Raw genomic sequence first — 21,265 nt, forward strand, 5'->3', positions numbered from 1 at the left:
CGAAGAGGAACATCTCTGCGTCTATTTCTGGCTCTAGGTCAGGAATACCACAGATGTTAGTCTGTAGTTTGAATCCTGATAGTATGCCGCTTGATCCATGACAGGATGTTCCTGGAAAGATGGATTGCCATAAAGCTGCAGACTGTCTGACTGAACTTAAACCGCTCTGGAAATATGAGAGTATCTAAACAGCAGCAGGGGAAACATGTAGAGAATAACTGAGAGGAGTAATAACTAAGATGTTTGAGATTGTTTTGATTAAACAACAGTTTTCTTCAGCTTTCTGTTGTACAATATTACACACCAAGTTGTGTAATCATGTGTGTATCTGCAAGAATTGCAGTTTTACTGTAAAATTCTTAGGTTGACAAGTGAGTGTTGAATCACAACTCCATCTGCTGGTGGCCAGGATTATTTCTAAATCAACATTTTCCACATGCAGATTTCATTCATTCATTCATTCATTCATTCATTCATTCATTCATTCATTCATTCATTCATTCATTTTCCTTCAGCTTAGTTCCTTTATTTATCAGGGATTGCTACAGCGGAATAAACTGCCAACTTATCCAGCATATGTTTTACGCAGCGGGTGACCTTCCAGCCGCAGCCCATCACTGGGAAACACCTAAACACTCTCATTCACACACATACACTACAGACAATTTAGCTTACCCAATTTACCTATATAGCATGTCTTTGGACTTGTGTGGGAAACTGGAGCACCCAGAGGAAACCCACACGAACACTTGGAGCCACACAAATTTGTGTTGCCATATTTGCTACATAGTGTAAGGCAAAACTGAATTTATTTAAATATTAATATATTTTGTCTGTCACTGCTCGCTGTTTTAATAGGATTTTCACAGCATTTAATGTTGGTGTCAAATGTTGAAAAATTGCCCACTTCAGAAACAAATCACTTACATCATTTATTTATTCATGTGAAAAAGGAAATCAATAAATGCCATTTTACTCTACATGGAAATGGTGGACAGAAATGAATAAAACATCAGTAATAAATATCATTCTGAGTAGGCTATTGCTAATGGGAAATCTAAAACACTTCTATATGGAGATTTCTTTCTTTCTTTCTGTTTTGCAACATATTCACAATGCAGAACTGTGTTGTTAACTATTTTTTAGGTTTGTTATATACAATTTTTTTATGATTACTTTCTCTACTGTCAAAATAATGATTCAAAGATTCCTTGGATTTACTTTTTTTTAAGTTAAGTGGTTGTAAACAATTTATTTGGGCTGAATTTAAACAAGCAAATAAAGTTAAACATTAATAAAGTGTATGTTTAAATTCAACACATAAATTGTTTTAAAAAAATTTTGCCGACAACATTTTTTTCAGTGATGTGGAATCACGTGACCCTGCTCTCTGTTAAACATTTTTTAAAGGCTGGTTAATACTTCTGCAGCCACTTTGCCGCCACATCTGATCTCTGGTCAAGTAGGACCTTGGACCAATACCTGAGTCTTACTTTGCAGTACATTGATGCTGATTTGAAGCTGCGCCTTGAATATTTTTTCCAGGATATACAAGAGTTATTTTATTTAGAAAAGATTCTGCTTCTTTTCTACTTTTAATATGAACAATTATTTATTTTGTTTCCAAAAGTGAAGTGCAAGTTATTTATTTTCACTTTTTGTATAAAAAAAATGTGATTATTCGTTTTAGGTAGCGTGTGTCTTAATTTCAGTTGTTCAACGTTGATGTTCAATGAATAATCATAGATAGATGTGTTTCCTTCAATTATTTTAAAGTCAAGTAATGCACCCTTCATTCAGAAATCTCTTGTAGTATTTGGGCATATTTACTGTACAAAACTTGTCCGTGAACTATGAGGGCAGATACATAAAATAAATAAATAAAATAATCATTCATTAATTGTAATCGAGTTAAAATGTTCAATTAATCGAGATTTTGATTTTAGGCCAAATCGCTCAGCCCTAGTGTATATTTTTAGTAACCTATTCACAATGCCGTGTTGTTAAATCTTTAACAATTTTCAACTTAACACAAACCAGATACACCGTAAGTGATGTGTACCACCAGCTGTTCTATGTAATGAGAAGACAGGTGCAAGATATTGTCTTTAACTAAAACTGTATTTTTGTTCTTTCAGAGTTGACAAGACATTTTCCAGAGCCAGGAGTTTGTGGTAAGCACTGTCTTTTTCATTTAACTTAGCCACAGCCTGAAAGAGCTGTTCCAGAAACCACAAGCTTTTATGCTGTTTTGCTCAAGGGTATCAACCTGGACACAGCTACAGAGGAAAGACAATTTTCTGTCTGCTGTAAGTGACTTAGAAGGAAACCATTCAAAGGCACTTTAGTGTTGCAGCTGCGTTTTCCTTCGTAGCACATATCTAGCTCATTGGCAATTTTATGCTGCTGATTTAAATAACTCTTCTGTTCACTGCTGCAGGGTTGCAGCATTCAGAGTTAAATTACGATGAACTTTAAATTGGTCTGATTACTGAGTTTGAACCAGTATTATATAGTATTGATATACAAAATAAATGAATAAATTTATAAAAATCATTAAAATAACTTTTATTTGCAACATGTAAATATACTTTTAAAATACGCTGTCGTCTCACAGCAAGACGGTTTGGTTTTCCCCACAGTCCAAACACAAGCGCTGTAGGTGAATTGAGTAAGCTAAATTGTCCGTAGTGTATGTGTGTGAATGAGAGAGTATGGGTGTTTCCCAGTGATGGGTTGCAACTGGAAGGACTTTCACTGTGTAAAACATATGCTGGATAAATTGGCTGTTCATTCTGCTTAGGCAACCCCTGGTTACAGTTTTTCTCAGTGGCTTTGGTGCATTTCTCACAACACTATCTACATTTGCACAACAGTTAATGTATTTCTTAAAACAATTACAAACTGCAAAACATAGTTGATAACTTGCAAAAGCATGGCACATGCTTAAAATGGATAGCTCATTCCTCAAAAGCAAGTATTCATGTAAATCAAAGTGTCAGTGTCATCAAGATGAAAACTCCTGATACCATTGTTTATGAACAAGATAGTCAAATGGCTTTGTCATGTTTTCATTATGACAGTTTACTTCAGTCAGATTTTGGTGACACTTCCTGAAAATGCTGAAGACAGCACTACACACTATTTACACATCCATTTGAAAACTACAGTAAAGTTATATATTACTGTATTTAGTGAGGTATCTGAGTACAAGACACTGAATATATATGTTTCACATGTTTACTGCATTTGCTCTTTGCAATTCTAATTTATTCACAGCATTGTGCAAACTAATACATACACCCTTATTTAAAACAAACAGAAACTTCCTTTGGGTAGAGCTGTGCACAACTGTAAACAATATTGCAGTACATATTGGAACTGAACCTACAGCATACACAGATCTTTAAATCATTTATGAAATTGTTTAATTTAGAAGACATTTTCAAAAAAAAAAAAAGAATAAAATTAGCTTGACATTTTGACAACTAGTTCAACATTTTTGGATGTACTGTAATGACTCAAGTTATAAAATGAGGACTATTAGTTTTATATGGAATGACAATTCAGCAAGTTAAGTTAATTTTGCCTGTCATGACATAAGCAAATGATAATGTTATAAAACAACACAGTTTTATGAAAGCAATTGATGCATGTCCAAAGCATTTGCAATGTGTTGGAAGGAATGAGAAACTGCCACTATGATGTGCACAAATGGCTGTTTTGAGAAATACATTAACTGTTGTGCAAATTTAAATAGTGTTGTGAGAAATGCACCAAAGCAACTGAGAAAAACTGTATTTAAGGGACTAAGCCAAAAAGAAAATTAATGAATGAATGAGTGAGTGAGTTTCTAAATTAAAATATAAAGATTTCAGCACAGAAAGATTAATAGACTGACTTGTAGATGGATAAACAGACATTTTTAAATGTAGATGAATCGATAGATCAACTATATGGTTGATAGGCAAAATTATTAAAATTATTAAAAATAGCTCTCCTGTTCATTTTGATTAATGTATTCCCAATAGATGTTTAACACAGCAAGGATAAGATCCTATCGATTAATTTCCTTTTTTTATCCTTGAGAACTTTTATTTCCTTAGCCTTATTAGAATAAAAGCTTTGGAATGTGGAAATATACAAATAATTATATATTTTGGGCGATGCAGTAGCGCAGTAGGTAGTGCTGTCGCCTCACAGCAAGAAGGTTCTGTGTGGAGTGTGGAATCTCTCCATTAAACAGCACAGCAAAACATTGCAGGAGCAATAATAATATAGTTTAGTATATAGTAAAATAATACAATATATAGTAATAAATAATATAGTATAACTTTATTTTATGGATTACCAGAGTCATGGGAAGACAGCAGGGAGATGTAGAATATGAGATAAAGTGATGGATAGACAACTTGATAGACTGACATAGACAGACACAGACAGACTGATAGAGTTGGTTTGTTTGACTCTGTTGTTGCACGGAGTGTCACAAAGCAGTCTGGAGTTTGGACAGACAGATGAAATGTTTTGGATCTGGTCAGTGGTTTTGGGATGAGAGCAGTCCGGATCACAGAGGACACGCCGCAGACCTGCTGCCTTGTTGCCACAGCGACAGCAGACAGCTCTGCAGTGCTGGCAGGACAGAGAGGGTGAGGTGCACATGCGACACTCTCACGCCCCGGTCTGTGAGGCTGAGTCTGTGTGTGTGTGTTGTAAAGGCCTGCTCGGGATGCCAGGCACAGATGGACAGCAGCCTGAAGGTCAGTCCTAACCAACCCACAGGATAATCCAGATTCCCTGCTCCGACGGCATCCGTCCCTCAATGTGTAACCTCAGGACCTGCCTCCATCAGTCTATGCCTCTTCAGCAAACTGCCTGCTGAAACAGAGACCTACTACGTCCATCCTTCTTCACCGCAAGGCACAGAGCAATCAAGGAGAGATTTTCAGATTCATGGAACAGTGTTTTGATGGCAATTGAAGAATTTAACATCACGCTTTGGCCACATTTTTATGATGGTACTCGGACAGTCACTGCATTGCTGGAGTTACAGTTTGTGTATGTTTTTCTGACTTTGATTCAAAACATGTTGTCTTTCAACATCTGGACTCATAAGTCTAGAAAAATTGTGAGGATATGGTGATAATTATTCAAAAAGATATGCAAGATAGGAGTGTATAATTTTTATTTGGATTCTTTGATTGAGTCTGAGAAAAAGAAGATACTTCAGGATTGAAGACTCATTAGCTTGTCAGAGAAAAACAGGACCTACACTGTGATCCAGAATTAGGCCGTGTCTGTAGGCCTTTGCCAAGTGGCTGTCTGAAGCCTTCTGTAAGGAAGACGGATCTCAATTAGTCTGGCAGATCCACAATGCCTTGCTCTCCCTTTCGAATCAGGAGGCCGAAGAAGTTCTGGTGAGTTTGAATTCGCGATGGTCTTTCAATAGCTGATCTGAATATGAAAAGAATGTAAATTTTGCGGTAGCGGTGCTGCGAGTGTTTGTTTAGTGGTCATTACGTGTGGATTGTGCTCTTGGACATGGCATACATTAGCATGAAAGGATTTAGATTGGTTTGCTTTAATGAAGGCACCTTGCTTAGCGTCGCAAGGTAATCTGTGAGCAATCCAGCAGAAAGGCTTCAATATTCTACAATGATGCTGCATTAGAGGAATGGTGCTGCCTGCTGAGTGTGAATCAAGACACTTTTATCTGTTGATAAGGCATCTTTATCTCTCTGTCTCTTTTACTCGTGCTTTCGCCTATCTCTCTCACATTCTCACATTTCTCTCTCTTTGGATCATAAGAGCAATCTAGGTCACTGTCATTACGTGCAGCATTAGCTTAAAGATGGAATCAAATTGTCTGGCTGGCATCGTTTTCATTGATGTATTTTCTAAGTCTGGACCGGGTGGACATATTAAAGAAATTCTCTTTTCTTCAAAGCCAGATATCTTAATTTGTTCACAGTCTTGATAATTGCTACTGTAGGTGCTACGCATGTGGTATTGTGTCAGGGGCATTTGTACTAAAAAGAGGATCTGATTGGATGAATAGCTGAATAGTGCAGGATGAGTCATCAATGTTTTATATTCCCAGAAGAGACCATGTACATTTTAGATGTGCATTTTTTGTGGTTTCCTCTGACTAGCAATCAGTGTTACAACTGAAACAACTGAAAATCAGTCCAGTTGAAACTTATTTTAACTGAAGTAAAGCTAAAATACAATATACCCATTAGATTAGATTTGCACTATTGACCTTATTCTCCACAGACGAGCGGGCGCTGCCATTTGAATATTTTTAGCACGAGACTTCCGGTCTCATTCACTTCCATTCATTTTTAGACATTAAAAAACTGCTCGTTTCGCTGTTTGATGTTGTAAACTGATAATTCCTTGTTATATTTTTCTACTTGGTCTGTATAGTCATGCAAACATTTGTTTGTAGAGCAAGTAGTTTGACCGTTTTTTGCCGTTTATTATTCCTTGTCATTTCTCCCATCGGCGACTGAAACGGAAGTTCTAAGACAATCGCGAAAACAGGCGCACTTCCGCATTTTAGAATAAGGTCAATATGAAGGAAACAAAACTGTAACATGTAAATACCCATCTAACTTAATCAATTTTAAGCTAAAATGCAAATTATGATAACAAAAACTGAAAAGAATTAAAGCTAGAATTCATTCAGAGTAATAATACATGAAATACAGTAAATAAGGCTAAAGTACACTGTTATTAAACTGTTAATAACACATAACACATAATAAATATCTAAAGAACTTGCATTTTCATTAAAATTGGGAATTGTTTACTCAAAAACCAAAATTGTCACGTACTTACCCTGATCTGCACAACTTCACTGAGAATTTGATCCATTGAAATTTTCGTCCAGTTGTTTTTGACACCTTGAGCCCTATCATACACCCGGCACAATAAGGAGCAAGACTTGTTTGGCTTGATTTGTTGCTACTTTCAGACCAGTGGGACCCTAATTTTAATGTTTTGTGCCACCCTGTTTAAATAGCAAATCCATTTGCGACACTTTGTGGACTCATGGGTATTCCGTTCCAAAAAGGAGGTGTGTTAAGGCGCATTCTTGGCACGTTGCTGAAATAACTGAAATAAACCGTGACATTGACAAGTAAAAGCTGGTCTAAAGTGCAGCGCAGAGTGCTTTAGTTTTGTGCCTATGCAGGTTTAAACGCTTAATATACACAGGATGTTCAGCAATACACAAATATCTTTACATATATAAAAAAGGATTAAAATGTTACAAAAATAGTTATTTACTACATAAATATAAAAACCACTACCTTAACCATTTCATGTCCAGGGGGGCTTGCTATTAGCATTTTTATAAATGTATTATTATTAGTAGTATTATGTATTATGCATATTTATATTAGTTATAAAAAAAAGAAGAAGTTTAGATTTGTCCAACTCTTGGGTTTTGGAGACTTATCCGTCACTATATCGGACATATGGATAGGACATGTGTTTGGATATAACTTTTGACCAGACTTCATTATTATTGTTCATTTATTTATTGGAAAGTGGAGCAGTCTTTAGAAATAGTTTTGAAACAAATCTTTGCGCTTAACAAACATAATTAAATATGTAGGCAACGTATGTCAGTGGAGTATGTTTCCATTGTTTCCTCATCCACAAAGGTAAAGAAGGTAAAAGTAAAGAGAAAGTAAGGAGGCTAAATGGAAGAGGCTTGTTCTTTATTCTTGCGCTGCAGATGGTCTGATTCAGTTTTTCCACTTACAAAGTTCGCTTAAGAGTTTGTAAATAATGACAGAACTTTAATTTTTGAGTGAACTATACCTTTAAGATTGATTTCAGGTTTCATCCTCTCCCAGCGGGAACAAAAACATGTCAAAATTGCAAAACAATTTTATGTCAAAACCTTGATGTCCATTTGACATTAACTACAATAACGGCACAAAAAATGATCATAAAATAAGGAGTTTTATTTATTTGAAAGCTTCAATCACCAATGACAAATTTACACTTGATTTTGTATCCCTACATTGCATGTAATCTACCTTGATGTAAAAAACAACATCAAACTGACAAACCTGTAAGCAGTTTTTGACATGTTTTTTTGACACCAATGTTATATGTCAATTTGATGTCATTTTGACAAAGTAGTAAATTGACATCAATTGATTAGCATTTTTGTCTTTTTTTTTTTTTTTTTTTTTTTGACGATGTTTTGATATCAAGGTGCCCACTGGGATGGCTTCAGACTCCAAACCTTTCACAATCCAAGCCTTCCTTCTCTAAATAAATGCTCCAGCTGCATGTTTTGCAACTCTGTACAATATTGTCCTCCCCTTCTCAACAGTATCCTGGCCTAATACCTGACCAGCGCTAAATCCGGAAGCACTTAGCAAACAATACAGCACTCAGATTACAGGCTGCTGGTTACACACTATATCTAACCCCATCTCAGGTCAGCAAAACCCATTCAAGGTCCAGAGAGACTCTCTTCTCTTCCTGCAGCACAACTGATACACATGCTGTATATTTTCCCCATTAACTCAGTGGACTTTAGCTACTTGCTTTCATTAATCTCTGAATGACCTGGGGCTACGAGAAGGCGGCTGACATTCAGAGTAGATGTTTGAAAGCAATCAAATGTCTTTCCTGTTGGCCTTTTTTTTACTTCCCTAACATCAAAGAGACATCCCTGGCTTTGATAAAGTATCTCTGAAAAAAAGTGCAGAAATATGTCAGTACGGAGTGGCAACAGTTGTTCATTTTACTCCTCTTTCATCACAGAGTACAGGTGTTACGGTAAGGAGAGACATTTTCCACTGACTTTCCACTTTTAAGCACTAGTCAATCCTTTCCTTTGGAAGTGTGCGGTCCTCTCCTTCTGTTTTACTTCATGTAATTGAGCATGTTTGTCTACAAAAGTTAGCTCAATTCTGCCTGCTGTTGTTAAATGAGAGAGATAAATGGGGGTTGTTTTATAAATAAACACATTGCCTCACCATTGATAGTAGGTAATGTCTGATGAGACTGATTGAGTAAAAGCATGTCCACCAGTGCAAAGGGCCACACATATTCATATAGACACATGACCGGATTGTTATTAGTACACTGTAAAAAGCAATTAGTTGCCTTTGTTGTTGTTGACTTTACGTAGAAAAAATTGAGCAAACCTGTTTTAACTTTAAACTGTTAGATTAATTTGCTTTTATTTGGTATTAATTTACTTGAAGGGGTGTTTATAAATCTCTCACGACAATTTTTTTTTACGTTAAGCTGCTGTAAACAATTTAATTGTGTTGAATTTAAACAAACAAATTAAGTTGAACATTACTCAATTAAATTTGTTTGTTTAAATTCAACACAAATAAATTGTTTGCAACAGTTCTGCATGCAACACTTTTTTCAGTGTAAATTGTTTTCGTGAATCGAACGAATCGATTTTTACACAGATATATACATACTAACAAATTTTATGAATATTATAAAAAAATATTATTATATTATATGTACAGTTGAAATCAGAATTATTAAACCCTCTGAATTAATTGCTCCCCTGTTTATTTTTCCCCCAATTTCTGTTTAACGCAGAGAAAATATTATTCAACACATTTCTAAACATAATAGTTTTTTTTATGATAACTCATTTCTAATAATTGATTTATTTTATCTTTTCCATGATGACATTACATAATATTTTACTAGATATTTTTCAAGACACTTCTATACAGCTTAAAGTGACATTTAAAGGCCTAACTTGGTTAATTATGTTAACTTGGCAGGTTAGGGTAATTAGATCGGAAACAAAATAAAGCTGGAAGGGGCTAATAATTTTGACCCTAAAATGTTTTTTTTTTTAAATTAAAAACTGTCTTCATTCTAGCTGAAATAAAACAACTAAGACTTTCTCCAGAAAAAAAAAACATCATTTGGGAAATAATTAAAAAAGAAAAAAATTATATGGGGGCTAATAATTTTTATTTCAATTGTATTAATAATAATAAATCCCATGAATGTTGAAACGATGTGCACCTGGCATGGTGCTATTGCTCATTTTAACACATTTTAGTTTAGGTTCTTTTTGCAGACTGACATTACCAAAGCTTTTTTCATCACTATGCAACACACCCTAAGCAACATGAAAAATCAATATAGTGTCAATATTGTTCCATAGATTATGTATATTAGCAAACTGTTTATTATTTATGTATAATAATAAATAGTGCACTGTTCATTTTTAACTCGCACTCAACAAAACATAAAATCTCAGCAAAACAAAAACATAAAATCTATTGTGTCTGCGCCAGAACCAGGAACATGTGACTTAAAAATAAATAAATAAATAAATCAATTTCAGACAGGAACACACAATTAGTTTATAAGGAATACACTGCTCTTTGAACAAAACGATCACTGAGCAAATCACAAATCAAACAACATGCATAACCATTGATGTGAATTATAATAATAATTTAGCTTTAGAATGTGGATGCATGAAGTCATCTGCCCTCTAGTGCTGGTGTAGATTTCTCCAATAGTATTTAATCCTCTTTTTGTCCCTCATGTCAAAACTATTACTGAATAATACTGTGAAATAGTGTTATCTTTTAATTGTTTTTTTATTACACTTTGTAAAACCTGTAGTTTCTGCATACCTACATTCATACTGTGTATGGAAAACAGCAGCTCCTCTAAATCTGTTTAGTTAAACACAACTGCACATGTTTACGAGACAGAATAGACAGTATTTTCATTTTTGTTTGAACAATCCCTTTAGTTCATAAATGTCTCTCTCTTAAAAAAAAAATTAAAAAAAATTCTAAGTAAAGCTGCTTTAAACCTATTCTTCTATTGTGAAGCTCTTGTTTAGATGTTTAGAAACTTACAGTACCAGCCTGAATGATCTGTTTTCTCAGCCAGACTCTGTGAGCTGCCTCTGTTCATAGCTTTAAAGTAAAAGAACCAGCTTTGTGCTAGCTTGTGTCTATATTTGTTTTTCACAGTATGCAGTCATAAGAGCCACATACAGGTGAGATTGCTTGATCTCTCACACTCCTGAATCTCTCTCTCTCTGTGTGTGTGTGTGTGTGTGTGTGTGTGTGTGTGTGTGTGTGTGTGTGTGTGTGTGTGTGTGTATTTATGTGAATCTATTGGCTAGAATTTCAAGGAGAAGGGAGGAGAGAGCTGTCAAACTTAATCAGCCCAGACTGTCTCTGTGTGTCTCTTACATGCAACTGTCTGACTAAATATAGCTGCAATGTGACAAGCTAGTCCTTGATTCTCGGAGACAACATTTATAAATGGAAACCCATTGAAATCACACGACACAAAAATGCATATTAAAATGAACCTGCTGCTTGTATGGCAGGTCAAGAAGATTTGCAGAAATATGCACTCTTGAGATGTTCAAAAGCTTTTTGCAGATGAATACACCTCGATGATTCTTTATTAATCACATATTCTGGTTAGACGATTAATTGATCTCGCAAGCAAGCTTGTCTGCATGTTTAATCCATATCTCAGTCATGCATAATGAGAATCTGTGTGTAATGACTGTTATCAGATTGCCTGATAGCAGGGTCTTATCAGTCAAGCACCTTTTAGTGGTGTTTTTTTAATACCTTAGAGGCTAGAGAGGTTTGTAAAAAAAAAACTATCTGTGAGCTTTGAAAAATATGGGAAAATATAATCAATGAGGGATATTGTCCTTAAAAGCATGCTAACATTAACTGAAGCATGTGCATGCGTAAGAATGATGGAGAGCAGCAATAATCACGGGACGCATGAACATGCTCCCATGGGTTGTAAAAACATGCTTGTGTAATACTTTCACAGAGTGAGGTGCTGTAGAAGATTCTTTGACTCGCAATATATGTTTAAAAAAGGAATGGCCTTTCAATTTATTAAAAGCCTGGAAGATGTGTTGCTAGCATTTCTGCAAACTCAACTCCAAAACAAAAAAAAAAACACAGATCTAATAATAAACTCTTTCACTGCTAAGGTGTTATATCCCAAACCTGCCTTTGCAGAATTTTCTCTATTAGATTGACATATGGTGACTTTGTGGCCATTTAACTATAGTGATGTTTAATAAACCACTAATGTTATTTTTCCACTGCAGGGCTTTTTGGTATGGCTCATTTTTGCAGGGTTTTCTACTGAGAATAGCTGATACTTTACTTCCTTTTTAGTAACACCTCGGCCGAGGTTTCAAGTAAGCGTATCATTAAGAAATTATGATGTGTATATACTATAGTTCACTGATTGGCCCACACTCATCAGTTCTGCCAAGACAACCAATCACAGACCTTGTAAACATAGGCTCATTCTGAAAACGTATCCCTATATACATTTCTGGAAATCGCAAATTATGTAGCCAGGTGGTCAGTTGGTGCTTTTTTAAACATAATTGGTTGGGTTTAGGAAAGAAGGAGGATGGGTCAGTTGGTCGTTTAGTCTGTGAGTCAGTCGACAGTGGCCTCTGGTGGATTTACGTGAGAAGAGCAGGCGCGAACAACATTCACAAGAGAAATTTGAGATCTCAAAAAGCAATCTAATATTATTTTATGGCCTCTGGTGATTCACGAAAACAAAAGCTGCAAAAAAATTGCTCTTTGTACTTATTTGACGCTCTAGAAATGTACATAGTGGTACATGATCAGAATGAGCCTGGGTTGGACTTTGCAGTCTGCATTTTCACAAGTGATTGACCAATTTGTGATTGGTCAGCTTTGGGATGTTTGTGGGTGGGGTCGAGAGCTCTGTGGAAGATCTCTGAATTATGTTTTGTGCTTAACTCATGATTAAAGTTGTTGAACGTTCATTGGTTCCCATTTCTTTCTATCCTAAATGAGTTTGAGATTGAGCTATACACAGTGAAACATAAAACACCGCTAACTACTAGCATTTTGGAAGTGTTGCTACGAAGCAACAAACAGAATGCTGAAGTATAAATGCATCACAAATGCATCAGCTTAGTGCAGGGGATGTGCTTAGGGGTACAGAGATCACTCAGTGCTAAAGAATAAATCAGGTTTAAGAGGAATAAACTGTGCCAAGAAAATCTCCCCCATATCATTACATCACCAGCAGCAGCCTGAACTGTTGATACCAGGATACATGATTTCATTCTGTTTATTAGGGACCGAGCACCGAAACGGTGCGTAGGCCCTATTGGAATTGCTCCGTTTCTTCTTCTTCTTCTTCTTCTTCTTCTTCTTCTTCTTCTTCTTCTTCTTCTTCTTCTTCTTCTTCTTCTTCTTCTTCTTCTTCTTCTTCTTCTTCTTCTTCTTCTTCTTCTTCTTCTTCTTCTTCTTCTTCTTCTTCTTCTTCTTCTTCTTCTTCTTCTTCTTCTTCTTCTTCTTCTTCTTCTTCTTCTTCTTCTTCTTCTTCTTCTTCTTCTTCTTCTTCTTCCGCGGAATGAATCGCGGTTTTGAGGGGCTAAACATGCCCGAAAACTCACGCAACTTTGCACACGCCTCAGAAGTGGCAAAAATTTACGTTTGTTATGGGCTTCGGAAGTGGGCGTGGCAAAATGACTCGACAGCGCCACCTAGAAAAATTAAACGGACGAGCCCCCGATCCACGAATCACGCACATGCACGAAAATTAGCACACACCTCAAACATGCCAAAACATACGAAAAAGTCTCTTGGAGCCATATCTCAAACCCAACAGGAAGTCGGATTTTTTTAACTTCCTGCGGCGAAAAAGTGGCGTTTCCAGGCGTTGTATTTTAACGAACTCCTCCTAGCGATTTTATCCGATCGACACCAAAATTGGGTTTTGTCATCTAAAGGCCTTGGCGATGTTAAATTGCGAAGCTTTAGAGTTTTCATCGATGGGCGTGTCCGTGGCGGCCTCGCAAACTTTGACGATTCGCCACAAAAGAGGAAGTCGTTATAACTCAGGCATGCATTATCCGATCTGCCTCAAAATTCACACGCTTGATAAGCGTCCTGACCTGAACACGTTTACATGCCAATATCCAGATATAGTTATAGCACCACCTGCTGGCCACAGGAAATGACATGATTTACGGAGTTACAAACTCCTCCCACAAATTTTATCGTATCAACACCAAAATTGAGTGGTGTTATCTGAAAGCTCTAGCGATGATATATTGTGAAGATCTAGAGTTTTCGCAGAGGGGCGTGTCCATGGCGGTATGACAAACCTCAACGCTTCGCCATGGAACAGGAAGTCCTTATAACACAACCACACAAAGTCCGATCAGCCTGAAACTTCACATGGTTGATAAACGTCATCTCTAGAACACATCCACATAACAATATTGAAGTGGGCGTGGCAAAATGACTCGACAGCGCCACCTAGAAAAATTAAACGGACGAGCCCCCGATCTACGAATCACGCACATGCACAAAAATTGGCACACACCTCAAACATGGCAAAAAATATGAAAAAGTCTCTTGGAGCTATATCTCAAACCCAACAGGAAGTCGGATATTTTTAACTTCCTGTGGCGAAAAAGTGGCGCTTTTGCCATTTTCAGACGTTGTATTTTAACGAACTCCTCCTAGGGATTTTATCTGATAAACACCAAAATTAGGTTTTGTCATCTTAAAGCCTTGGTGATGTTAAATTGCGAAGCTTTAGAGTTTTCATCGATGGGCGTGTCCGTGGCAGCCTCGCAAACTTTGATTCGCCACAAAACAGGAAGTCTTTATAACTATGGCATGCAATATTCGATTTGCCTCAAAATTCACACATTTAATAACAGTCCTGACCTGATCAGGTTTACGTGCCGATATCTAGTTACAGTTATACCGCCACCTGCTGGCCACAGGAAATGACATGTTTGACACTGTAACAAACTCCTCCCACAAACTTTCCCGTATCAGCACCAAAATAGAGTGGTGTCATCTGAAAGCTCTAGCGATGATATATTGTAAAGATCTAGAGTTTTTGCAGAGGGGCGTGTCTGTGGTGGCATGACAAACCTCAACGCTTCGCCATGGAACAGGAATTTCTTATAACTCAACCACACAATGTCTGATCTGCCTGAAACTTCACATGATTGATAAAAGTCCTCTCCTAAACACATCTACATAACAATACTGAGTCAGTCATAGCGCCACCTGCTGGCAGAATGTAGTTTGTCTTAAAACACAATCTCCACACAATCTCTGATCTGCCTGAAACTTCACATGGTTGATAAAAGTCCGCTCCTGAACACATCCACATAACAATATTGAGTCAGTCATAACGCCACCTGCTGGCAGAAGGTAGTTTGGCTTATAAGTTAGCCACACAATGTCCCATGTGCCTGAAACTTCACATGGTTGATAAGATTCCTCTCCGGAAGACATCTACATGCCAATCTTAAGTCACAGTTATAGCGCCACCTGCTGACAGGAGGAAGTTTGGCATAAATCTGTGATTTTCTTAGATTTTTTTTTATATATCGGCTTAAATTATTATTGTTCGCTGTTCTCTGTCATCGTAAGGTCACCGGGCGGCGGTGAGCCCGGGTGCGAGGTCCCTTTCATCGCTGCTTGCAGCTTTAATTAATATTATTATTTGTTTACTATTATTTAAATGTCACAGTCAAAATAAAGACTGATCATTCCAGGGAACCTTTCCCCCAATCTTCTATCTTATTTTGTTGAGCACGGTCAAATCGTAGCCTTAGTTTTCTGTTTTTACCAGACAGCAATTTGATTGGATGGCTCTTTTTCTTCTTCTGTAGCTCATCTACTTCAAGGTTTGACACATAGTGTGTTCAGAGATGCTCTTCTGCAGGCCTTGGTTATAAAAAGTTGTTATTGAGTTAATGTAGTCCTTCTCATGCTGGATATTCTCCTCTGACCTCTGGCATCAACTACTCATTTTTCCCCACAGAGCTACTGTTCACTGGATATTTTTTTATTCATTCTCTGAAAACTAAGTTATGGTTATGCATGAAAGTTTAACATTTCTGAAATACTTGCACCACCCCATCTAGCATCAGCAAAATGGTGACCCCTATATTAATATTTTGTGTTCAGTCAGAATTTGTATATTTGAACATGCATATATTAGCAATAGACTTAACTGTTTTTTACTTTTTATTTTTTTGCAACTATCCCTATAGATCCTTATGTAGGAATAGTAAAATTCTTGTGAAATGATGAGGGCCTGTGCCTGGGGATGAGCAGCTAGTTTATCACTGTAGATAGCAACACTCGTAAAAGTATTACCCAAGCATGCTGTGATGTACATGTTTTCCTTTCTCAAGCTGAAGCTGGCCATTTGGGTTTATTCCATCAAAATACCTTCAGGGTCAAAGGCACCATGGGGTATTCTGATGGCAGAGACATGGGGAGATGAGAGGCTTGTCAGATTGATGTGCCATGCATCAAAGCTCAGTCCAGGCTCACTTCTGGAGGTTCTGGCAGGCAAACACACAGTCAGTCCACTCATCTGACCCATTACAGACGCGGTAGGCAGGCAGCTAGTGGAGGGCATTATCTGAATTCACAGAAAGAACATGTTGTGGTGGTATTGTTGGACGCCGATAATAAAAAAGAGGATTGTTTAGTGTTATAGTAAATGCTGGGATTTGTTTTGATATTATATTGATATTATGACATAAATATTCTAGTTGGTTATTTGGAAAAGTGGCTAGAGGTAGATTTTTCAATGAAGCTGAATTCCAATCATCACAAATACTGCAGAAGACCTGTTGGAGACAAAATTTTTACAGAAATCTGCCAATTTCGGCGAAGGAAAAATAATGGTTTGGGGTTACATTCAGTATGGGGTGTGTGAGAGATCTGCAGAGTGAATGGCAACATCAACAGCCTGAGTTACCAAGACATTTGTGCTGCCCATTACATTACAAACCACAGGAGAGGGCACATTCTTCAGCAGGATATCACTCCCTCTCATACTTCAGCCTCCACATCAAAGTTCCTGAAAGCAAAGAAGGTCAAGGTGCTCCTGGATTGGCCAGCCCAGTCACCAGACATGTACATTATAGAGCATGTATGGGGTAAGATAAAGGTGGAGGCATGGAAGATGAATCCAAAAAATCTTAATGAACTCTGGGAGTCCTGCAAAAACAGTTTCTTTACTATTCTCGATGACTTAAGTTATTTGAGTCATTGTAGAGAAGTCCATTATTTATGTTAAGTGACAAAACGCAAGCAAAATGTAAGCAAAGTCAGACCTCCTAATTAAATAATTAAAAATCAAGGGATGATCATTTTATTTTGTTAAATAAGCGTAATCTAGAGGCCTTTGCCTTTTATATAAGCCACTTCTGATACTAAATGATCAACAAGAAGTTATTATTTGTTGTTCCTAAAAATTAGGTAGGCAGCATGTCTTTTGTCAAGTCGTGTAGATATTTATCAAATCAAATCCCAGCATTTAATATAACACTAAACAACCCTTTTTAGCAACAAATTAGTTACTGTAATTAAATTACTTTTTTACTGACGAAAGTAAATATACATATATTCAACAGTTCTATATGAAGCAATTCTGAGAAGCAAAAGCAAAATATATTTAGCAGAATAATTCTATTTTCAACTAAATAACATTTGTCATTTATAAGACAACTGCATATATGGTTAATAAAAAAATAGAGAAATTCATTCATTCATTCATTCATTTTCTGCCGCTTTTCCGGGGCCAGGTCGCGGGGGCAGCAGTCTTAGGAGAGAACCCCAGACTTCCCTCTCCCCAGACACTTCCTTCAGCTCCTCCGGGGGGGTCCCGAGGCGTTCCCCAATGCACACTGCGATTTATGTTGATTACTATTTAGTGAAGAAATTTAAGTAATGTAACCAAGTGACTTTTCAGACTAAGTAACGCGAAAGGTCATTTAAATAGTTTAATGGTAATTTGCAATGCATCCAACACAGAGAGGACACAGTTTTCTTTAATTTCATATTATTCTTTAATATTATATACATCCAACTCTTCCAAGATTACATCCAAGTTTATACTCTGCTTGTCCGTAATATATTAACCACACAATTTTGTTTAAAATGCAAAAAATATCTCTTGCATCTCCTGTGGGTGCATCATAGGACATTGATGAAGGTCCCAAACATTAAGATCCCCAAAATGTTGTTGCTGTTTCTAGACTTGACAGGTTGAGGAATGTCAGTGTCAAAAGTAGCCAGCTTAATATCAGAGCAGCAACCAGAGTCTGTCTGAGACACCCTTCTTACTGTCATCCTCTTGGGCCTTCATTTCTGCTATTACAGGAGCCGTCTGCAGTAACCCGATAGGTTTATACTTCTTCTAGTTTTCTTCAGAATATGCCCACTTAGAGTAGATTTCCTCAGACAGTTTGCATCAAAAGAGATATTTGCAGAAGTCAGAATTTAAATCTCTAAATGAGTTGCGTAATGTATTTTTAAATGCTTGTTGTCAACTTAAAGGCATTACAGTAGGAGTTAATCTGAGATGCCGCTGCTTGAGTTTTTACAGGGCCAGCTGGAAGCAGGTGATGTACAGCCTTTCCCCATCTGTGTCCTCTTGGCACGGGTCATTCGGGTTCTCAGCCTGTGAGCCAGAGAGACAAGGAGAGATTTTAATTGCTGTAAATGGTGGTTTGGGTTCGTGGGTTCATCAGACACCTCATTCTCTCTCTTGCTCTCTCTCTTGCTCTCTCTCTCTCTCTCTCTCTCTCTCTCTCTCTCTCTCTCTCTCTCTCTCTCTCTCTCTCTCGCTCGCTCGCTCCAGCTGAGAGAGGCACTGAGTCATGCTACATGCTCTGGAGTTCATATTCTCTTTTTGCAAAAACAAAGATATTAATAACTGCACAGCAGTGGCAGGGGTCTGTTCAGTAATTATGTGAAAGGTTCATCAGGGAAAACAATGGAAGCCAAAGAATGCAGTGTAATTATGCACAGTTAGAATATGCATAACTCAGATTCAAATGACAACTGGACGAATTAGACAAATGCCATAGACAGGTAGCATGAGGTTTGTTGCTTGGTGAACATCAAATTGAACATTTCATTAATTTCCACAAACTTTGGCAGTGTTGGACTGAAATATGAACAAAGTATGGACGAAAGACATCTCAATGAAACCAACAACAAGACATGATATCACATGAGGTGATCACAAAACAACTGAATTCACAAGCATTATATTTACATTAATTTTGTTAAATAATAAATCTTGCAAAGCAGATTTGCCTTCGATTTACCATTATAGCTTTTATCAAGATGTTCATGAGGTCTAAAAAGTCAAAAGCAGAATTTTATGGCCTAAAAAGTCTTAAATTTACTGAAATGTTGTGTTGTAGGTCTTAAATATTTTTTAAACAGGTCTTAATTTTATGTACAGCATATGTACCCAATCTGGCTATTAACATCCATACATTCACCAAGAATCCATCTCAGTATACTTAACTTTTTACCACAATGCTTTAATTATTTACCTTACAGTAACATTCTCCCTGTATTTACTGCTGAGGACACAGACTTGGATAATTTATATTTTTGTGCATACATTGTTTATTATAAGTTTTTTTTTTTTTTAAGTTATGTTGATGGATGTTTACAACTACAGCTTGCTCGTTTTGGCACAATATTTAACATATTTTGCTAAGAAATATCTAAAATATTATTATTTTTTTTTTATTTCTGTATCATTAAATGTATTAAATTATAATAATAAAAATAAAAATCTTTTCCATCTGGGCCATTCGAAAAACTCCTTATCATTTGGCCCTGTATGAGTCTAAAATTTCTTTCTTAAAAAGTTTTTAAAAGTTTTAAATCTAACTTGTGAAACCTGCAGAAATCCTGTTTTATGCTTAGAGTATTTTTAAGTACGTTTAAATATTAATGTTAAAAAAAATGTAACAAAATAATAATAATAATGGTAATTATGATGATGTTGACGATGATTATTATTATCATTATGCCTTATTAGCTTTATTATCATTAGCATTAGCCTATGAGCAATCCCAAATTTCATTTCGCAAAAATATTGAACCCATTTCTGCGTTTTTTGTGCAAGCAAGTATTTTACAGTGCTTTAAAAATGCTCAAAAATGTCTCTGTCAGTGCTTTCAAACTATTGTATTTGATTTTCCAAAGTCACACAAGTGCCAATTTCACATCTGTCACATCCATAACGGAGAGATGTACGAAAATAGCGAAGCTTTCCCTCTTAAAAATAAAATAAAATCAATCGTTTTTGTTCTATAGTGAGCCAACTCTTATCCTTTTGATTAGCAACATTTCTTTTGGGTTGTGCAGTTTAATTCTCAGAATTTCTACAAAGTATTCTGTAAACTCGCTAACTTTTTTTTGGGTCACATCCATAACACTTTAAAATATATATAAAAAAAAAAAATGTTTACAGATTGATATTTTTCTGCTTCCATAACTCTTTGGTTAGTTATTGTGGAAAATATAAACAGATGTTTTAATATAAGTTAACGTACACTTACCGGCCACTTTATTTGGTACAGCTTACTAGTACTGGGTTTGATCCCCTTTTGCCTTCAGAACTGCCTTAATCCTTCGTGGCATAGATTCAACATGGTTCTGGAAATGTTTCTCAGAGATTTTGGTCCATATTGACATAACACAGTTGCAGATTTATTGGCTGCACATCCATGATGCAAATCTCCCGTTCAACTGTATCCTAAAGATTCTCTATGCATTGACATCCGATGATTATGGAGGCCATTTGACTACAGTGAACTTATTGTCATGTTCAAGAAGCCAGTCTGAGATGATTCTGAATCATTGTTGCAAGATAGGATGGATCCATGCTTTCATGTTTTTGATGCCAAATTATGAACCTACCATCCGAATGTCGCATCAGAAATCGAGACTCATCAGACCAGGCAAAGTTTTTCTCAATCTTCTATTGTTCAATTTTGGTGAGCCTGTGTGAATTGTATGCTCAGTTTCTTTTTCTTAGCTGAAATGAGTGGCACCTCGTGTGGTCTTCTGCTGCTGTAGCCCGTCTGCCTCAAGGCTTGACATGTTGTGTGTTCATAGATGCTCTTCTGCACACTTTGCTTGTAACGAGTGGATATTTGAGTTACTGTTGCCTTTCTATCAGCTTGAACCAGTCTGGCCATTCTTCTCCAACCTCTGGCATCAACAAAGCATTTGTGCCCAAAGAATTACTGCTGACTGGATATTTTCTGACCGTTTTCTGTAAGCCCTAGAGAGATGGTTATATAAAAATCACAGCAGTTTCAGAAATACCACGTTCAAAGTCACTTAAATCACTTTTCTTTCCAACTCTGATGCTTGGTTTGAACTGCAGC

General features: G+C 36.6%; 1 protein-coding gene across 38 annotated transcripts in view; it reads left to right on the forward strand.

The window, feature by feature from the left end:
* The window catches only part of rap1gapa (RAP1 GTPase activating protein a), a 179,958-nt gene that overhangs the window by 62,818 nt on the left and 95,875 nt on the right, over nucleotides 1–21,265 (forward strand). For all 38 annotated transcript variants that reach the window (XM_087304897.2, XM_087304899.2, XM_087304911.2 and 35 more), the window contains 1 exon segment: nucleotides 2,139–2,174. Coding sequence is in view for 17 of the 38 variants with exons in the window: in XM_087304885.1 (XP_087161011.1) it covers nucleotides 2,139–2,174 (36 nt within the window). In the remaining 21 variants the exon portion in view is untranslated.

Source organism: Danio rerio, chromosome 23 (genome assembly GCF_052040795.2).
Source record: "Danio rerio strain M-AB ecotype USA chromosome 23, GRCz13ab, whole genome shotgun sequence".
NCBI lineage: Eukaryota > Metazoa > Chordata > Actinopteri > Cypriniformes > Danionidae > Danio > Danio rerio.